Raw genomic sequence first — 21,956 nt, forward strand, 5'->3', positions numbered from 1 at the left:
ATATTTTGCTAGTATTGTTATAAACTCACTATATATATATATATATATATATATATGTATATATATATATATATATATAGAACCAGTGGCTCAACAATTTCACTTTTAGGTATATAGCCAAGGAAGTGAGTACATGTGTTCATGAACGACATGTACAAGAATGTAATAACACTGTTTGTAATAGGAAAAAACTGAAAACTATCCACAAACCCATTAGCAGTAGAATGGATAAATAAATGTTATATATTTACGCAGTAAAACCCTGTACAGAAGTGAAAGTGAACTACAACTCCACGCATTAGTATGGAAAAATTTTGCAAAGAATGTCAAACAGAAGTAGCAGAAAGTGGGTAACTCAGATGCCATTTATATACAAAAACAGGCAAAACCAGGCGATGGTGTTAAAATTTAGTAAAGTAGTTACTTCTGGGGGGCAAGGTCACCTCCTTGCCTGTCACCCAAGATAAAAGGAGGACATAAGGGTATAAGGGGCACTCTTAGGGTTGTTGGTGATGTTCTGGTTTATAGTTCAGTTTGTGAAAATTCACTAAAAATATTTATGGTACACTTTTCTGTATGCATATTACATTTCAATAAAAGATTTTTTTTTTAAAGAGCCAATTTGAAGGGATTCTTTCTGGCCTACGATGGAACAATTTGAGCCTCAAAAAGAAAAATAACTAAAAATTAAGATTACTATCTTGACCATTAATGGAAGCTGTGAAAGGTTGTTGAGGAACCAGATAGTCTAGGGGTCAGACTGCCATCACCTGAACCCAGTATAAGCCTCCTGGTGTACTGCTATCAGAAGGACACAACCTAAGTTTCTTGCTGCCCTTCCTCTTTCCAAAAAGCAGAATTGAATCTACAAAAACATCTAGGTCTACTGACCAGTTTATAGGAAAGGCAGGCAGTGAAGCAGTAAGTAAGGAATACCACAGGAAGCAATCAGCCAAATCTAGGATGTAGGACATTTCATAAGACAAATGACCAAATCTCCCTCAACAAATCAGTGACAAGGAGAGGATAGAAATAAGTGAAGGAGAATTGTTATAAATGAAAAAGACTTAAGAGACATAACAGTCCAAGCTTACTGTTTGAAGACCTTGTTTGGATCCTGACTGGAATAAATCTATTGTAAAGAGCAACTTTAAAGCAATTGGGAGGGACTTCCCTGGTGGTCCAGTGGTTAAGACTCTACGCAGGGCATGGGTTCGTTCCCTGGTTGGGGAAGATCCTGCATGCCTCACTATGTGGCCACAAAACAACAACTGGGAAATTTTGAGTACAAACTGGGTGTCTGGGATGGTATTGAAGGATTATTGTTAACTTTGTTAGATATAGTATTGTTAATTTTGTTAGGTATAGTGTTTATGTAAAAAAAAAAAAGTCCTTATCAGTGAGTGCTACAAAAGTTTTTACAAGTGAAACCACATTTTAGGGTTTGTTATTAGGAAAGAAAATAATGGGAATGGGGGCTTATTTGGAACAAGATTGGAAAAATATTATTTTTGAAATTGGGTGATGGGTACTTGTGGGTTAGTTTACTATTCTGTCTACATTTAAAAATGAATTCATTGGGACTTCCTTGGCGGTCCAGTGGTGGGGACTCCATGCTTCCACTGCAGGAGGCTTGGGTTCAGTCCCTGGTCAGGAAACTAAGATCCCACGTGCTGCACAGCCAGGAAAAAAAAGGATTCATTGAGGCTACTTGGGGAAGTTATCATTGCTTTTACATCAACAGTATCAATTAGAAATGGAAAGCTGTGGTGAGTCAGGCTCTCCTGCTAGCCTCATACCTGACTTATATCTTCTTTTATATATTACCTATCCCATCATTTCTGGAAACGACTTGGCAGAGCAACAAGGAGGTAACAACTTGGCAGAGCAACTCGGAGATACCTCAACGGAGCAAGAAGTTACATGTATTGGTGGAGGAGAGACTCTCCCCAAACAGGTAATATGAACATCCTTTTAAATGAGAGGTTTCTATTTACATTTAAAAAGGCAGCTGCAGATTAAAGTGGAAGGCCCACAGACTTTGTAGGCAGGGGGTCCAGATGTAGATCCTATACAAGTTACTCATTATTTGTGTGACTGCCTCCCCTTAGGTTTAAAAACATGGAGTAGGGGAAGATGTGAGGAGAACTTGTCCTGTCCACCTAACAAGGTTAAGTATCAGTTGAAGTAGTAGATATGAATGCAGTTTATGAACTGTCTGGCAGAAAGATTGCTATGAGATAAACAGTTTTTATTTTTAAAAATTGCAGATATCACTGTCCTCAATATGTGACTTATTTATACCAACTGTGGGCCCTGCCAGTTCCAAAACATCATTGATTCACTTTTTGCAAGTTTCTATTTTTATTTATTCTCTCTAGAAAAGTTACTCTCATATAAATTATGTGTATAAATGTTTTTTCTTTATTTATTGAAATACAGTTGATGTACAGTATTATGTTAGTTTCAAGTGTACTGCAAAGTGACTTGACATTTGCATACATTATGAAATGATCACCACAATAAGTTTAGTAACCATCTATCCCCATACAAAGTTATTACAATATTGTTGACCACATTTTTCATGCTATGTATTACATCCCCATGGTTTATTATTTTATAACTGGAGGTTAGTACCTCTTAATCCCCTTCACCTATTTTGCCATACCCCACTCCCCTTCCCTCTGGCACTCACCCATTTGTTCTCTGTGTCTCTTAGTCTGGGTTTTTTTGTTTTGTTTTATTTTTCAGATTCCACATGTAAGTGAGATTATATGCTATTTGTCCACACTCCATACTGTTTCCTATAGTGGGTGCACCAATTTACATTCCCACCAACAGTGCATGAGTGTTCCCTTTTCTCCACATCCTCGCCAATGCTTGTTATTTGTTGTCTTTTTGATGATAGCCATTCTGACAGGTATAAGGTGGTATCTCTTTGTGGTTTTAATTTGCATTTCCCTGATAATTAGTGATGCTGAGCATCTTTTCTTTTTATGTGTCTGTTGGCTGTTTCTTTGGGGAAATGTCTGTTCATGTCTTTTGCCTTTTTTTTTTTTTTTTTTTGCGGTATGCGGGCCTCTCACTGTTGTGGCCTCTCCACAACATATGCGGAGCACAGGCTCCGGACGCGCAGGCCCAGTGGCCATGGCTCATGGGCCCAGCTGCTCTGCGGCATGTTGGATCTTCCCAGACTGGCGCATGAACCCGTGTCCCCTGCATCGGCAGGTGGACTCTCAACCACTGCGCCATCAGGGAAGCCCCTTTTTCCCATTTTTAATCAGGTTGTTTTTTTGCTGTTGAGTTGTATGAGCTCTTTGTTTATTTTGGATATTATCAGATATATCTTTTGTTAATATCTTCTCCAATTCGGTAGGCTGCCTGTTCATTTTGTTGATAGTTTCCTTTGCTGTGCAAAAGCTTTAGTTTGATGTAGTCCTGTTTGTTTATTTTTGCTTGCTTCCCTTGCCTGAGGAGACATATTCAAAAAAAAGTACTGCTAGGACCGATGTCAGAGAGCCTACTGCCTATGTTTTCTTCTAGAAGGTTTATGGTTTCAGGTCTTATATTTAAATCTTCAGTCCATTTTCAGGTTACTTTTGTATATGATGTGAGAAAGTAGTCCAGTTTGATTTTTTTGCATGTAGCTGTCCAGATTTCCCAACACCATTTATTGAAGAGGCTGTCTTTTCCCCATTGTGTATTCTTGCCTCTTTTGTCGTAAATTAATTGCCCATATAAGTGTGGCTTTATTTCTGGGCTCTCTGTTCTGTTCCATTGATCTATATGTCCGCTTATGTGATAGTACCATACTGTTTTGATTACTGTAGTTTTGTAGTATAGTTTGAAATCAGGGAGTGTAATGTTTCCAACTTTGTTCTTCTTTCTTGCGATTGCTTTGGCTATTTGGAGTTTTGTGTTTCCATACAAATTTTAGAATTGTTTATTCTAGTTCTGTGAAAAATGTTATTCATATTTTGACAGGGATTGCTTTGAATCTATAGATTGCCTGGCGGGGGTATGATTATTTTAACAGTGTTAATTCTTCCAATCCATGAGCATAGTATATCTTTCCATTTGTTTGTGTTGTCTTCAATTTCTTTCATCAGTGTCTTATAGTTTTCAGAGTACAGGTCTTTTACCTCTTCAGTTAGATTTATTTCTAGGTATCTTGTTCTTTTTGATGTAGTTCACATATGGGATTGTTTTCTTAATTTCTCTTTCTGATAGTTCATTTTTAGTGTGTAGAAATGCAACAGATTTCTGTAGATGAATTTTGTACCCTTCAACTTTACTGAATTCATTTAAATGTTCTATTTTAAAATTCACACAAGAGGGATTATATAATATCCTGTTCTGGGACTGGTTCCTTTTCCCCCAACTTACTGCATTTTGGAGAGCCTTTTAGTGTCAGTACATAAAATTGAATCTCATTCTTATTGGTAGTAATAGCTGTACAGTGTTTTTACATAGGAATACATTTTTAGTTAACTATTACCTTGCCATGTACAGTATGGTTGTTCCCTTTTTCTTTATTTCTTTGTTGTTGCTGTTGCTTCCTAATAAGATCATGCTGCACTGAGCATCTTTGTACTATTGTCTTGGCAGATATTTGTGATTATATTCATGGGATATATTTCTAGCAGAAAGATTGCTATATCAAAGGAAAGATGTATGTATTTTTAGTTTTGATAGATAATGCCAAGTTGCCCTCAGGAAAATTTGTGCCAGTTTTACTTGCAGCAGCAGTATGTAAGCATGCCCATTTCTCCCTCACCCTCAGTGCTTGGTGTCATCAGACATCAATTTATGCCATCTAATAGATGAAAAAGTAAAAATGTGGTCTCTTACTTGAACTTTCATTTCTTTAATTATAAGTGAACACTTACCGATCATTTGTATTTTTGTGTGAGTTGTTTATATCCTTTCTTTTTTTCCTGTTTTTTTTTTTTTTCTTTATTCACATGAGCCAGGTATTTTATAGCTACTTGAATTGATTATGGACCTAATTTCGAATGTATAACAAACTTAATATTCCCTGTTGTTATTTAACTGGGTCACTTCTAGGTTTGTTTTGTTTTAATATCTTCGTAAATATAGCTCCTTTTTGTCATTTGAATGAAAGAAAATCAAGAATTTTATAAGCTCAAAGGGTAATGATATTTTCATGGCTTATATTACCTTTGACCAGATTGCATTCTGGAAAGAATGGGAAGTGATTCATGGGTGTTGGGGTTTTTCTTTGGCATTTTCAATTGTGTTTGTATCATTTTTGTGTGATTTTTTTGTTAATTTGATAGAGTTTCACATCTTCAAGAGTGATTTTGCATTTTCTCTAATTTGAATGTATTCTGGTTTCCATCTAGCAGTCTCCCCAGAAGTCTAATCCTCTTCTAGCTTCTGCTTCTGTGGACGAGGAAGAAGTGGACACTTGCACAATATGTTTGGAACAGTGGACCAATACTGGGGATCACCGGCTCTCGGCATTGCGCTGTGGGCACCTCTTTGGGTATAAGTGCATTTCTAAGTGGCTCAAAGGACAGGCACGAAAATGTCCTCAGGTAAAGACCATAGTTAAGAACTGGGCATGTGCACAGTCAACATGTTAAGTCAGGAGGATTCCTAGAACCACACTTATTGTGTCCCATTTGGCTCTTTAGTGCAACAAAAAAGCCAAGCACAGTGACATCGTTGTCCTTTATGCCCGAACCCTGAGAGCTTTGGACACTAGTGAACAGGAGCTCACAAAAAGGTAGGTGGCAAGAGTCTGCCTAGCTGGAATATTCCCTTTTGGTTCTTTGTATGCACCTCTGAAAAAGGTATGAGCCACTCTTAGTGTGGTTCTGAGGCTTTCCTTGGGCTGTGACTGGGGATCTCTGGGGATCATTGGCATTCTGTCTAACACTGTGATTTATGATACATGTCTGATCATTTGAAGCATGGTTTGCTCTCATATAGCATTAAAAATGATGATCTGGGGCTTCCCTGGTGGCACAGTGGTTAGGAACCCGCCTGCTAGTGCAGGGGACACGGGTTTGAGCCCTGGTCCGGGAAGATACCACATGCCATGGAGCAACTGGGCCCATGAGCCACAACTACTGAGCCTGCGTTCTAGAGCCCGTGAGCCACAACTACTGAAGCCCGCGTGCCTAAAGCCCGTGCTCTGCAACAGGAGAAGCCACCGCAATGAGAGGCCCACGCGCCGCAACGAAGAGTAGCCCCTGCTCACCGCAGCTAGAGAAAGCCCGTGCACAGCAACCGACCCAATGCAACCAAAAATAAATAAATAATGAATTTAAAAAAAAAAAAAGTCATAGAGAAACCTTTAGCCATACAGTAATACCTCACACCTAGGCTGGGAAGCAGACCCAATCAGAAAGATAGCCTGGATTTTTTGTAGCCTGTCCGGATTCTTCTCTAGGGATTACATTTACTGCCTGCCTCTGCTGCTAAATACTGTGAACACTGAATCAGGGAATCCTCTGTCTTACTCTTTGTAGCCAATTCATGGCCATCTAGAGCACACTCCCAAGTCTCAATCTCCTTGTCACTAGAATAGACTTAATGATACGTTTTAAAAACTGAGGATTTTTTTTCTTGTGTCCCTAAGCCCTCCTGCAACAGTATTCTGCAAAGAAGTCTCAGAACTGAAGCTTTGCACTTGTCGTACAATGCAAGAAATTATCAAGATTTTGGAAGCCCATGAGCAAATGCTAGTAACACTACTTATAAAATATGCTCTAAGAACATTAAAGATTAAAAATACCTGCACTGGGCTTCCCTGGTGGCGCAGTGGTTGGGAGTCCGCCTGCCGATGCAGGGGACGCGTGTTCGTGCCCCGGTCTGCGAAGATCCCACATGCCGCGGAGCGGCCGGGCCCGTGAGCCATGGCTGCTGAGCCTGGGCTCCGCAACAGGAGAGGCCACAGCAGTGAGAGGCCCGCGTACCGCAAAAAAAACCAAAAAACAAACAAACAAGCAAAAAAATACCTGCACTGGACTTCCCTAGCGGTCCTGTGGTTACACTGCATGCTTCCACTGCAAGGGGCACAGGTTCGATTCCTGGTCAGGGAACTAAGATCCCACAAACCTCGCAGCACAGCCAAGAAAAATAAAAAGAACCTGCACTGAGAGACTACAGGGATGTGGGTTCGCTGATGTATTACTGGTAAAAATGTACACGGGCACAAACATTTAGAGAGGCCTTTGGCAATATGCTTCAGAAGTCTAAAAGTAATTCTGCTTCAGTCATTTTTTCTAAAGAAATGATTAAGGATATGTGCAGAGATGTACTTAATAAGACTTGATTTTTGCTTAATACTCTGAGGCACATATCCTAGTTGATATATGTAGCTCTAGTTGATTCATTTTAATTTCTATATAATATTCTATTTCTCTAATTAGTTTACTTATATGTATTTCGTATTGGTGGACAGTGAGGTGGTTTCCAGTTTTTGTTAATATAAGCCATGCTGCAGAGAGATAGGTGAGTTTCTTTAGGTCTAGAAGTGGATTTGCTTTATCATAGGGTACATGTAATTTCAACTTTACTATATATTGTCAAATTGCTCTTACAAGAGGCTATTCCAGTATATACCAGCAGCAGTGTAAGAGATTTCTCATTTTTTTTCGTACCCTCACCTACTTTATCTTATCAGACTTAATTTTTGCCAGTTTCATGGAGTGAAGTAGTATTTAATTTGCTTTTCCTCAATTGCGGTTGAACCTACTTTTCTATACATTGTGCTCAAATATTTTGCTCATTTATATTGAACAAAATATATTGTTTCTTACTGATTTATAGTTCTTTGTTTTCCTTATACCAACTCTTTGTTGGTTGTATACGTTGCAAATGTCATCTTCTAGTTTATGGTTTGTCTCTTTAACTTGTCTATTGTATCTTTTGTTGGACACAAGTTTTTAATTTTAGTGTAGTCATTTATCAGTCTCTCGTTTTGTGTGTTTTTGTCCCTACTACATTACAATCATGGAGACATAATATCTTCTTTTAAATGTCTTTTTTTTTTTTTAATATATTTTTTCTTTTGGCTGCATTGGGTCTTTGTTGCTGCGTGTGGGCTTTCTGTAGTTGTGGCACGCGAGGGCTACTCTTCGTTCCAGTGCGCAGGCTTCTCATTGTGGCGCCTTCTCTTGTTGCGGAGCCCGGGCTCTAGGTGAACGGGCTCAGTAGTTGTGGCGCATGGGCTTAGTTGCTCTGTGGCATGTGGGATCTTCCTGGACCAGGGCTTAAACCCGTGTCCCTTGCACTGGCAGGCGGATTCTTAACCACTGTGCCACCAGGGAAGCCCCTTTTAAATGTCTTTAAAAGTTTTAGTTTTTACACTAGTTTTTAGTCTACCTAAAATCTAGTTTTATGGATGAGCACAATTGTATTAATTGTTAAAATTAATCATTTAAAATAATAAATAATTTTAAGTTAATAAATAAAAATTTATATAGAAATATTCTTTCTATATAAATTTCCATTGCTACCTCTATCCTAAATTAAGTTTCTACATTATGAATGGACTACTCTTGTTCCGGGGTCTGTTTGTTAATTCTTGCACCAGTACTTCAATTTAGTCTTTCCAGCTCTGAACATTATATAATATCCTTTCACTTATTCCCTGTTTCCTTTGTGTCTTTTATAACTATATTTTGCTTCTTAAAGGCCTTAACTTTATTCCTAGGTTGCTGTTGTTAGAATGCTATTTCGAATGAATTTTTTTCTGTTATATTTACTAGTCATTTATCTGGTATATGGGGAATGCTGTTGATCTAATTTTCTTGATCTTGACTACAGCAGCCTTGCTGAACTCTAATAGTTTGTGGGTTCTCTCGAATTATAAGAGCCACTTTATCCCTTCCTTTCTAATTTTCATCTTTTTTTCTCTATCTCATTGGAATGGAAATCTCTATTTTTGTATTTCATATTTTGAAACATTCAGATTTATGATTTTTATTCCTGGTGAATATGTCCTTTCATTACACATTGTTCCTCTTTATGCCTATTCATCCTTTTTAATTCTAATCAGTCTTTTTTTAACATTCGCCTAGTGTATACTTTCTATCTTTTTAACTTAAGCCTCTTTTAAAAATTTATTTATTTATTTATTTTGGGCTGCATTGGGTCTTCATTGCTGCACGCGGGCTTTCTCTAGTGGGGGCTACTCTTTGTTGTGGTGTGTGGGCTTCTCACTGCAGTGGCTTCTCTTGTTGTGGAGCACGGGCTCCAGGCACGTGGGCTTCAGTAGTTGTGGCATGCGGGCTCTAGAGCGCAGGCTCAGTAGTTGTGGCACGTGGCCTTCGTTGCTCCGTGGCATGTGGGATCTTCCCAGACCAGGGCTCGAACCCACGTCCCCTGCACTGGCAGACAGATTCCTAACCACTGTGCCACCGGGGAAGTCCAGCCTCTTTTTATAGTGTTCTTTAATTTGAATATCTGATGAATAACTGGTACCTTATTTTCTTTTTATCCAGTAGATAACCTTGGTCTTTTAACAGGTCATTTTTACTCTTTTATAATTTGGCTCTAACTCAAGCAGTGAGCTTGGCTGTAATCCCTCATTTTGCATTTTAGGTCCCCATTCCCTAGTAATAGCCAGAGTCCTGGTCATCACTGCCTACTTCAACACTGAGACCCACCCCAGTAGGCTCATGAGTTCAGTCCTGCATGCTACTTTCCTGTAGTGTTTCTGGGCTTGAGAGATTTTTCACTTGTTATATTTTATTCACTATCGTGACATTTACAGCAAAGTGTATATCATAGCATGAATTTACTATGTCATCTTGAGGAGAAGTCTTCTGTAGCCTTTCTAATCTCCACCTGTTGCTGGCTTTCCCCCTCTAGTTCCTTAGAAGAGGAGCAGATGCTAAGGAAGAAGGCTGAGTTAGAATCGGCACAGTGCCGGCTCCAGCTTCAAGTCCTCACTGAGGAATGCACTAAGCTTCACAGTCATGTTCAGGTAAGTTTGCCTTCTCTAATCCAAAGAACTTTTGGAGTAGGAATTAAGAAGGCATCTAAATATTATTTAGTTTCATCTCAGATACGAATAGGATTTACCAGGTTTTTCAGGAAGTAAACATGATCAACTCTTTATTTCTGATTAGGGCTTATATACATGCTTTATGATGAATTCTACTGCAGTGTGAATTTTTTAAAAATTGAACAGCCACCTGATAATCAAAACTTGTTTAAGTCATTTCACTTCCTTGAATCTTCCAATTAAATGAGAATTTCAGACAAAATGACCATTAAGGACTTTCAGTGCTTTATGATTCCGTGTTCTCCCTATTTCAGTTGCTTGTTGAAATATTGTGAAAACTGCAGCAGTTCTTTAGGATCCACGTTAACATTTTCTTCTAAAGGATAAGAAATATCCTTATATTAGATCAAGGAATTGTGTATGAGGGGAATACCAAACGGAAAAGCTTCACATTTACAAAATCTTTTTCGTTTTAGGACTTGAAAAAACTTATTGTGCAGCATCAGGGTCAGATTTCACAGCTGACCGGGAGTTCCCAAGCAGGTTTCCTAAGCAGCCTGTCCTCCAGCCAGAGCCAACACAAGTACCATTTCCAGAAGACATTCACAGTGTCTCAAACAGGAAACTGCCGAGTCATGACATACTATGATGCTCTGAGCTGCCTGGTAGTATCACAGCCTTCTCCTCAGGCCTCCTTCCTTCCAGGTGAATAGTCCAGAACCTCAGGTGTTTTTTTGTTTGTTTGTTTGTTTTGTTTTGTTTAAGGAGCATTTATTTATTTATTTTTTGGCTTCGTTGGGTCTTCGTTGCTGCACGTGGGCTTTCTCTAGTTGCGGCGAATGGGGGTTACTCTTCATCGTGGTGCATGGGCTTAAGAGATGCAGTGGCTTCTCTTGCTGCAGAGCACAGGCTCTAGGCACGCAGGCTTCAGTAGTTGCATCTTGTGGGCTCTAGAGTGCAGGCTCAGTAGTTGTGGCACACAGGCTTAGTTGCTTCGCGGCATGTGGGATCTTCACGGACCAGGGTTCAAACCTGTGTTGCCTGCATTGGCAGGCGGATTCTTAACCACTGCACCACCAGGGAAGTCCCCAGAACCTGTTTTTATGTTCATTTTTGGACTCTATTTCTCTCCTCCCTTCTTGAAGAATCCAGGACTCACTAATAGGTGAACACTGTCCACAGCCCACCAAATCACTTTTTCCTAGTCACTTTCCTGTTAATACAGATACTTTAGGGTACTGTAAAGCTGTCTGTACTGTCTGTTGACATCATTCTGTAAATTTGTTCACCAAAAGGGTAGAGATACTGAACCATGGTAAAGTGAGAGAAGATGTACTTAGAAGTGTGGGTTGTCCAAGGATAAGAACATCATTCCTGTATGTCCCACTAAAGTACAGGTTCATTTTAGACTAGAAATATTTGAAAAAACACTACCCCAAGCTCTAATTCAAGTTATAACAAGATTTAATGCTTATTTTCAGTAGTGTTCAAACTGACAAATTCCAAATAAAAGAATTTGGGAACATTATTATTTTATTAATATTATACTGCTTTTCTCTTTTTTGTGTGCTTTTCAAGCTTAATTTTAGGTTGTCTTAATGTTGAAAACCAAATCTCACATGCCCAGTGTTGTAGATGTTTTTCCTGCTGTCTTCAGCATATGATTTCTGTCAACTGTCAGGTCCCTTTGCTTCAGCCTGATTTCCTGTCCCCCGGCTTAGAAGTTAAATTCAAATGCTTCAAAACTATGTCCCCCACACTTAGGTGTATATAGGATTGGTGGTGGAATCCCTAGATTATCTTATATTTCTCTATTCACTGATATTACCTATCAGTTGAGAGGCTATCAGGAGGCTCCAGTTGAGGGGAAAGTAAAAGGATTGTTTATAATGTTCCTATATCCCATTCAAGATTTTAATAAAAAGATTTATCATCATATAAGACCTTCCCCATTAACTGGAAAAATACATATTTCTTCCAGTTGTTTCCCCAAATTGGGTGTGATCTGTTCCTTTATTTCTTTTTTTTTTCCTTGCATTATGCGGGCCTCTCACTGTTGTGGCCTCTCCCATTTGCGGAGCACAGGCTCCGGACGCGCAGGCTCAGTGGCCATGGCTCACGGGCCCAGCCGCTCCGTGGCATGTGGGATCTTCCCGAAACGGGGCACGAACCCGCGTCTCCTGCATCGGCAGGCGGACTCTCAAGCACTGCGCCACCAGGGAAGCCCTGTTCCTTTATTTCTTAATGTGTCTATTCCATACTGCACAGCTAGCTCTTCCTGATAGACTGATGATGCTAATTTCCTCTTGTTTCCTTTAATGATTAACTAGGCAAATACTCATGTTCCCTTGTTGATTTAAAGCCTGTAATTTCTGTGTTTGTTTCTCTGGCTCTCCTAATTCTGTTTCAGGAGAAAACACAGTGAACTTTCTCTCACTTTTTCCCCTAGTGAAGCAGAAGTGTGATCTTGAATCTAGGATTTGACAAATTTTGTTTGTGTATAACTCAGGTAAAATAGATACTTGATAAAAATAAATGTATTATCATAACCTGGTAAGAGAGCAGAGTAACAAATAAGTTTAAAAGGACAAGTTTTTGGCTTTCTTTTCCTCTCTTGGAATGATATACATTGATTAGCATACTTGATGTCATCTGTTTTTATTCTGTTTCAGAAAAATGTAACATATCTTGACCACCTGACACAGAAATTACTTATCTCCATTCTTTATTGTTCACTATCTGTTCTACATCTTGAGTATCTGTGGTTCAGGTGGAATAGTGTCTTTCTCTCTCTCCCGCAACAGCTTTATTATTAAAGTATAATTGATGTGCAATAAACTGCACATAGTTAACGTGGTGTACCATTTGGTGAGTGTTGATATATGTATACACTCCTCAAACCATCGGCACAGTCAAGATAATGAACATATCTATCACCCTGAAAGTTTGCTCAAGCCCTTTTGTAATCCATCCACCTGTCCCCCGCTCCTCTCCCTATCCCCAGGCAACCACATTCTGTCATGATAGATCAGTTTATATTTTCTAGAATTGTACATAAATGGAACCATAAAGTGTTACTCTTTTTTTGTCTGGCTTTTTTCAACGTAACTTTTTAAAGATTATCCATATTATTGTGTCTATCAGTAGTTCATTTCTTTTTATTGTTGGGTAGTAGTCCATTGTGTGTATATACAGTGGTTTATCATTCACTTATTGATAGATATTTGGGATGGAATGTATTTTTTAAAATAAATTAGAACCCCGGGGAATTTTTATTTTCTTTGTTCGACTAGCTTTTTCCCAGAGACATGCCAAAAAAGGTGAAGAAAGGACCTACTTGAAATGGTAGTTTGCTTTGCCCTAAATTGACTTTCAGTGATCTGTTTCACTCTCTCGTATCTTTGGCAGGCTTTGGTGTTAAGATGTTGAGTACTGCCAACATGAAAAGCAGTCAGTATATTCCCATGCATGGCAAACAGATACGTGGACTGGCTTTCAGCAGTCGATCCAAAGGCTTACTTCTCTCTGCTTCCCTAGACAACACTATTAAACTGACCAGGTGAGTGCTTTGTGGGGAAGATGGGCCCTGGGTTGCCTAGGGTTGAATAGTGTGGAAATTAGTTATCTGTGTTATGATGACCTTGGCTTTTGTGGGGGTGGGATGGGAGATGTCTAAGGCATTGTCTTCTCAGATCCAGCTTCATTGAATTTAAAATGTATTGCTTTAAAAAGTGGACACAGCTGGTGACAAAACAGAACGTGTGGTGTTCCATCTCTTTAAAATTATATATGTTACAAAATATATCTTAAATCATGCAGATGAGAGTAAACACCCTAGAGTTGGTAGAATGACAATATGGAGGGAGCCTTGGTACTGACACCGTGGAGTCACCATACTAGCTTGGGACTGCTTATTCCTTGTCTGTTCCCGGATCGTTATGCCTAACATACATCAATACCAGGAACTCATTGTCCTGGGTGCCATGATGACTGCTCTCATCAGTAACTACATTTTATCAGTAGTCAGTTACTACATTTTATCTTTCACATGCTCTGCAAGTACCCTGAACCAGATCTGAGTGTGCTCCATGCCTTTATCTCATGCCTTTATTTTTTAGTAAGTAGTTCTAACCCACGCACCTATGGCCACCTAATCTATGACAAAGGAGGCAAGAATATACAATGGAGAAAAGACAGCCTCTTCAATAAGTGTTGCTGGGAAAACTGGACAGCTACATGTAAAAGAATGAAATTAGAACACTCCCTAACACCATACACAAAAATAAACTCAAAATTGATTAAAGACTTAAATTTAAGGCTAGACACTTTAAAACTCTTAGAGGAAAACATAGGCAGAGGACTACCCTGGGGGTGCATAAGAATCTACCTGCCAGTGCAGGGGATATGGGTTCGAGCCGTAGTCCAGGAAGATCCCACATGCCATGGAGCAACTAAGCCGGTGTGCCACAACTAATGAGGCTGCGCTCTAGAGCCCGCAAGCCACGTCTACTGAGCCTGCGTGCCACGACTACTGAGCCAGCACACCTAGAGCCTGTGCTCCACAACAAGAAAAGCCACCGCAATGAGAAGCCTGCACACCGCAACAAAGAGTAGCCCCTGCTCACCGCAACTAAAGAAAGCCCATGTGCAGCAACAAACCCCAATGCAGCCAAAAAGAAATAAGTAAATAAATAAACATTTTTTTTTAAAAAAGCAAAAACATAGGCAGAACACTCTTTGACATAAATCACAGCAAGATCTTTTTTTTTTTTTTTTTTTTTTTTTTTTTGGGGGTATGCGGCCTCTCGCTGTTGTGGCCTCTACCGTTGTGGAGTGCAGGCTCCAGACGTGCAGGCTCAGCGGCCATGGCTCACGGGCCTAGCCGCTCCGCGGCATGTGGGATCTTCCCGGACCAGGGCACGAACCCGTGTCCCCTGCGTCGGCAGGCGGTCTCTCAACTACTGCACCACCAGAGAAGCCCGCAAGATCTTTTTTGACCCACCGCCTAAAGTGATGAGAATAAAAACAAACAAAAGGGACCTAATTAAACTTAAAAGCTTTTGCACAGCAAAGGAAACTATAAACAAGACAAAAAGACAACCCTCGGAATGGGAGAAAATATTTGCAAATGAAGCAGCTGACAAAGGATTAATCTCCAAAATACACAGCTCATTGCAGCTCAATATCAAAAAAATAACCCAGTCAAAAAATGAGCGGAAGACCTAAGTAGACATTTCTCCAAAGAAGACATACAGATAGATGGCCAATCATGAAAAGATGCTCAACATCACTAATTATTAGAGAAATGCGAATCAAAACTATAATGAGGTATCACCTCACACTGGTCAGAATGGCCATCATCAAAAAATCTACAAACAGTAAATGCTGGAGAGGGTGTGGAGAAAAGGAAACCCTCCTACACTGTTGGTGGGAATGTAGATTGATACAGACACTATGGAGAAAAGTATGGAGGTTCCTTAAAACACTAAACATAGAACTACCATACAACCCAGCAATCCCACTACTGGGCATACACGCAGAGGAAACCATAATTCAAAAAGACACATGCTGTGGACTTCCCTGGTGGCGCAGTGGTTAAGAATCCGCTTGCCAATGCAGGGGACACGGGTTCGAGCCCACATGCCACGGAGCAACTAAGCCCATGTTGCACAACTACTGAGCCTGCGCTCTAGAGGCCGTGAGCCACAACTACTGAGCCCATGTGCCACAACTACTGAAGCCCACACGCCTAGAGCCTATGCTCCACAACAAGAGAAGCCACTGCAATGAGAAGCCAGTGCACCGCAACAAAGAGTAGCCACCGCTCAGTGCAACTAGAGAAAGCCCGCGCACAGCAGCGAAGACCCAATGCAGCCAATAAATTAATTAATTAATTAATTTTTAAAAAAAGAAAGACACATGCACTCCAGTGTTCATTGCAGCTCTATTTACAGTAGCCAGGACACGGAAGCAACCTAAATGTCCATCAGCAGAGGAATGGATAAAGAAGATGTGGTACGTATATACAATGGAATATTACTCAGCCACAAAAAGAAACGAAATTGGGTCATTTGTAGAGACACAGATGGACCTAGAGACTGTCATGCATAGTGAAGTAAGTCAGAAAGAGAACAACAAATATATTAACGCATATATGTGGAATCTAGAAAAATGGTATAGATGATCTTATTTGCAAAGCAGGAATAGAGACACAGACATAGAGAACAAATGTATGGATGCCAAGGGGGAAAAGAAGGGGGTGGGAGGAATTGGGAGATTAGGATTGACATATATACACTATTGCTATTATGTATAAAATAGGTAACTAATGAGAACCTACTCTGTAGCACAAGGAGCTCTACTCGGTGCTCTCTGGTGACCTAAATGGGAAGGAAATCCAAAAAAGAAGGTATCTGTGTATACCTATAGCTGATTCCTTTTGCTGTACAGTAGAAACTAACACAAGATTGTAAAGCAACTATACTCCAATGAAAATTAGTTTAAAAAAAAAAAGTAGTTCTGATTAGATGTCTCTTAGTTGGCTTCTTATTTAATTTCTGCAGCTAAATCTGAGGGACGTCATGATGCCTGCTCCAGGCCTGATATACCTTTTGACTTTTCAAGAATGCTTCAGCTTAATTTTACCCCCAAAATCAATGTACCATTATGTTTTATATGTATCTATGTGCTATGACTTATTTTAATAGTGTTGAAAAATAGGGGGAGAAAGCAAGGTTAAATAGCAAAGTGTTATTAATGACTACCTCTGGATGATTGGATTATAATTTATTTTTATTTTTCTTATATGTATTTTCTAATTTTTCAATATTAAATATTGATTACCTGTGTAATAGGTAGCTATGGAGAAGGTAATAAGGGTAGAGTAGGGAATGTACTGTCTATCTGTCCCTTTAACTTATTCTTTTACTTCCTTACAGCTCAGGAGGAAAACCTGTGTCCCCCAAAACAAATATTTTGGCATTAAAAGGAGTTATCTGGGCAGTCCCTAGGGGAAATTGGGAATCCAGATAGTTTTGGTGTGTGGTTATGTTCTTAAAGGATCATCACTAAAATGATAATCTTTACATCTTTCTTCTGTATTTGATTTTTGTAATGCATAGTTGTAAAAGTCTTTTTTAACTCCACAGCCTGGAGACAAATACTGTGGTCCAGACTTATAATACTGGACGTCCTGTCTGGAGCTGCTGCTGGTGTCTTGATGAAAACAATTACATGTATGCTGGATTGGTCAACGGTTCAATTCTGTTGTATGACCTTCGAAACACAAGCTCTCATATCCAGGAGTTAGTACCTCAGAAAGCTAGGTAGGGAGCCACCTGTAGGTAACAGCTTTCTCTTAGACTGTTATTGTATTAATCCTGTCTTTTGAGAGTGTTTCACAGTTGATCAGAATTCCTAACAGAGGGCAGTTCTCTGAGTCCACTGATCTATTCTCACTTCAGAATCAGTAAGATCCTTAGAGTTTGCGTTCATGATAGTTCATATGGTAGAAAGTTCTGGTACCAAATATAACCAGATTCACCCAACATGCCAAAATGAAATCAGATCTGTGTTCAGAACCCAGCTCCACCATTTATGAGCTGTGTGACCTTGGTCACATTTCTTGGCCTGTTATGAGCTTCATCTGTGAAATATGGTTAGCACAGTCTCGCTTTAATAGACACATGTCTAACACACAGGAAGAGATCAGTAAAGAACAGCCCAATAAAAAGTGATTTAAAACTTCCCTAATCCACAGCTGAACCAACTTGGTCTAAGAATACCATATTACTGTGATTTATCCATTTATAATCCATTTATAGAGTTGGGAGGTTTGTGAAGTTGGCCCAGGTTCTGAAGATGGGTAGCCACCAGCATCACTTTGGCTCTTCAGAGTGAACTAAAAGGGGGGTAGAGCAATCTCAACATGAAGATATCTCTATAGTAATAATCGTTTACTGAAACCTATAGCCTCAACACTGTGGGGTTTTCTTTTCATTTGGGTTGAGTGGAATCGTTCTTCAGTGATGTGGTTCATGGGCCTGAATGAAGGTGACTGATGTAAGTTTATACAAATACGAACTCCAGGCAAACAAGGTGACTGCCATCGATGTAAAGGGTACACGTAGAGTAGACAATAAAGTACAGCAAATAGCAAGGGAAGAATATGTATTCATTTTTGTTTTAGTTTGCTTAGGTTAGCTTCATTATGACAAGGAAATGAAACAAAGCAGGTAATGTGATCACTTTGGCAGCCAGCAGAAACGAGATCATAGGAATATAGTCTGTAGGCTAATATTTCTGAGAGAACTCTTGGCATGCAGTCTGGGTCATATGATTGCAGAAATACATTTAGAAAATCTCTAAAGAAACAATCCTGTTTCTGAATTAAAATGTAGTTGCTTTAGGCTGTTTTGTTTGTTTGTTTTTTGGCCGTGCCACACAGCTTGTAGGTTCTTAGTTCCCTGACCAGTGGTCGAACCTGGGCCCACAGCAGTGAAAGGGCACAGATTGCTAACTACTGGACCGCCAGGGAATTCCCTAGGCTGGATTTTAATTGAGGGGGTCTGTCAACTACAGCTTGGAAGCTTTAGTTTATTAGATGTATAAGCTGAATTTTATTCCTGACTTTTCTTGTATACGTCGCTAACCCCATTTCCAGAAGCTTCACACCAATCAGATCTTGTGTTTGTATCTTGTACTTTTAAATTTCCTAGTCCATTTTTTTCCCGTTGCTTTTAGAGCATGTGGTGTGTCCTCTGAAACTGAATGTGGAATATTACATGTATACTCTTTTGTTTCTGCAGAGTGGGTTGGTACAATAGTGACCCTCAGAAGTTTTTTAACCTTTCCTATAGAGTTAGGAAAGTCCTCAAGGGTTCCTGGTAGTGGGGTCTGGAGCAATCCAGGTATTGGAAGGTGAGGCATGATTTCCTTTCTTTCCCTTCAGATGCCCGCTGGTATCCCTGTCATACATACCCAGAGCTACCTCGGCTGCATTTCCATATGGTGGGGTGTTGGCTGGAAGCTTGGAGAATGCTTCCTTTTGGGAGCTGAAAATGGGCTCTACTCATTGGCCTCATGTGCTGCCCATGGAGCCTGGGGGCTGCATAGACTTTCAGACAGAGAGCAGCACCCGGCACTGTCTTGTGACCTACAGGCCTGGTGAGTGTCGTTGGCATGTCCTCGTGGGACCTGTGGTTTGTTTGGGAGCAGATCGGTAGAGGGGAGAAAAGGAGAGCTTGTCCTAGCCTTCAGGCGGTACTGGTAAGCCCCTCACAGACTAATAGCTCTTGCTAGCACAGTGAGGACAGTGGCCCCAAGTTCTTCCACAGAGCCTGCCTCCCTTTTCCTCACTTGTGTGAACTGGGACATATTTGGCCAGGTACTCCTTGGAAGTGAATTAGCCACTTTAGGAGCCCCTGTGACTTAAGGCAGTAGTGGAATGAGGAGACCTGCTCTTGAAGCCACTGAGCTACCCTTAGATCAGTTTCATGTTTTCTACTTGCCCCTCATTTCACTTAAAAGAAAGGCCCAGATAAGGGGAGTCATGTAGAGAGCCCAGACTAGGCTATTAGCTGTTCTTCCTTATTTGGGGCCAACAAACGTAAGTGAAGAGTAGGTGGACAACCGTAGTGGCCCTAGCCAGCTGAACTTCTCATGGCCTCCAGAACCAGGACTGCAGCCCTCGACTAGCAACTATGCTAAAATTCACAGGTTTTTCCTAGCTGAAAGGTATGAACCTAAATTCCTGATGAGCTATATTGATGGTCAGGCAGATGTTTTGTAAGAGATAGTCATTAAAGTGCCCATACTTCTGGTAGTTGTGGATTGACCTAAGCATTTTAAGTTTTGTTTGAGCTGAGAAGCTGCTTCAGCAGACTCTTCTTTCCCTTTTAGTTTTAGTCATCTAGGTCCTCTATCTCCAAGGATTTGCTATGACTTTAGAAAGCTTGGGGATCCCATTTTGTTCTCTAGCTTTTGTTTGCCTCCCAGCAGAACCACTTGTATATGTTTCCCATTCTGTAATAATATGCTTTCACTTTATATGTACAGTTCGAGGGATTAATGGGGTCCTGACTGGGGGAAGGAAAAAACCTTGTAGTCAGAACCCTTAAGGAAGACAAAAACCCAAACAGAGGTCTGGCCGGTTACAGTGATTTTTCTAAAAAGGCTAGCTCATTCTCAGAATTGTATCCCTCATATACAAAAACCTATTGTAGATAACTTGCTTCATCCTAGCCTAGGGTTCTGAATTTCATTTGTGATGTATTATTTTGTTCTTGTTATGTTTGCTCTGTAGCTATTCATGATGGTTTGACAAAATTGTGCCCTTTCCACTCAACTAACTGGTAACCAAGTTCATGTACTTGGTTCATTTCTTTGGACCATCCCCATGGATCAATACTGATTTCTCTGTCTCATAGATAAAAGTCACAGCACCTTACGAAGTGTACTCATGGAGATGTCCTATAAGCTGGATAATGCTGGAGAGCCAATCTGTTCCTGCCATTCTGTACAAACATTCCGTGGGGGACCCACTTGCAAACTACTGACCAAAAGTGCCATTTTCCAAAATCCAGAGAATGATGGCAGCATCCTGGTGTGTACTGGGGATGAAGTGTCAAATTCTGCCCTGGTGAGTAGTCTGTCAGTTTTTTATACTGACGTATATAAAGCAAAGAGCCAAAGTTCTCCATAATTGCATGTATCTTCATACATGTATACGTGTGGTTGCTTAGTTTATTTTTTACACAAGTCACACTTTATTGATACATACTACTCTATAGTTTGCTCTTTCCCATTTAACTTCCTGTTTTGGATATCTTTCCATACCAATATCTTTAGATTGACCTCACTCTTTTAATGTGAGCTATAGTGTCTCATGGGCCGTATTGTGAACCTTTTAAAAAAAAGCACTACTGAAACCTCTATAAAATAATTGATCAGGCATCAGCTTCATCAATTCAGCGTGAATTTACAGTGGAGGGGTCAGCCTGTCACCACCTGAATACATTGATCAACCTTTGCATCACTGTAAATGGGTTAACCAGAAATAATTTGCCTCTTGATGTTAGGCAAAATGAAGCACACGATGCCTTCTGTGTGTTCTCCTTGAACCCATAGAGCAGCACTGTCCAATTATGTCACACTGGCCATGTGAGCACTTGAAAGTAGTTAATGTGAATGAAGAACTTAATTGTAAAATTTTTATGTAATTTAATTTAAATGTAAAGAGCCTTATGTGGCATACTGTATAACACAGGAAACTGCTTAATGCACTGTGGTGACCTAGATGGGAAGGAAATCCAAAAAAGAGGGGATATATGTATATGTATAGCTGATTCATTTTGCTGGACAGTAGAAACTAAAGCAAATGTCTTTTTTTTTTTTCTTTGGCTGCGTTGGGTCTTCGTTGCTGCTCACGGGCTTTTTTCTCTAGTTGTGGCGAGTGGGTGCTACTCTTCATTGTGGTACGCAGGCTTCTCACTGCAGTGGCTTCTCTTGTTGTGAAGCATGGGCTCTAGGCACACGGGCTCAGTAGTTATGGCTCACGGGCTCTAGAGCGCAGACTCAGTAGTTGTGGTACAAGGGCTTAGTTGCTCAGCAGTATGTGGGATCTTCCCGGACCAGGGCTCAAACCCGTGTCCCCTGCAGTGGCAGGCGGATTCTTAACCACTGCGCCACCAGGGAAGTCCCAAGAAAATGTCTTTTTTTTAGAGATGTATGCTTATGTATATAAGGGTAAAATGACATGATGTCAGCAAGAAAAAAATAAAATCAATAAAGCAGGTATGGTAAAAGCTTAGTAATCTGGGTGATGGATGTCTCATTGTACTATTGTACTTTTTATTACTTTAATTTTTTTTTCCACAGTAAAAAAGTTTTTTAAAGGAGAAGAAAGCACCAGTTAGAATATAGGTTCCATGAGGGCAGAGACAGGGACTTTTTGTCTTGTTGACCCTTCTTT

The 21,956-nt window shown here is 40.1% G+C and overlaps 1 protein-coding gene across 1 annotated transcript in view; it reads left to right on the forward strand.

Annotated features, from left to right (window-relative positions):
• RFWD3 (ring finger and WD repeat domain 3) overlaps positions 1 to 21,956 on the forward strand; it is a 37,795-nt gene that overhangs the window by 15,266 nt on the left and 573 nt on the right. The window contains exons 3-11 of the mRNA XM_007462943.1: positions 1,887 to 1,957; positions 5,367 to 5,561; positions 5,661 to 5,752; positions 9,850 to 9,964; positions 10,462 to 10,690; positions 13,394 to 13,544; positions 17,134 to 17,310; positions 18,936 to 19,150; positions 20,413 to 20,624. Of these exons, the coding sequence (XP_007463005.1) occupies positions 1,887 to 1,957; positions 5,367 to 5,561; positions 5,661 to 5,752; positions 9,850 to 9,964; positions 10,462 to 10,690; positions 13,394 to 13,544; positions 17,134 to 17,310; positions 18,936 to 19,150; positions 20,413 to 20,624 (1,457 nt within the window). The remainder of the gene's footprint in view (positions 1 to 1,886; positions 1,958 to 5,366; positions 5,562 to 5,660; positions 5,753 to 9,849; positions 9,965 to 10,461; positions 10,691 to 13,393; positions 13,545 to 17,133; positions 17,311 to 18,935; positions 19,151 to 20,412; positions 20,625 to 21,956) is intronic.

Source organism: Lipotes vexillifer, unplaced genomic scaffold (assembly GCF_000442215.2).
Source record: "Lipotes vexillifer unplaced genomic scaffold, Lipotes_vexillifer_v1.1 scaffold70, whole genome shotgun sequence".
NCBI lineage: Eukaryota > Metazoa > Chordata > Mammalia > Artiodactyla > Lipotidae > Lipotes > Lipotes vexillifer.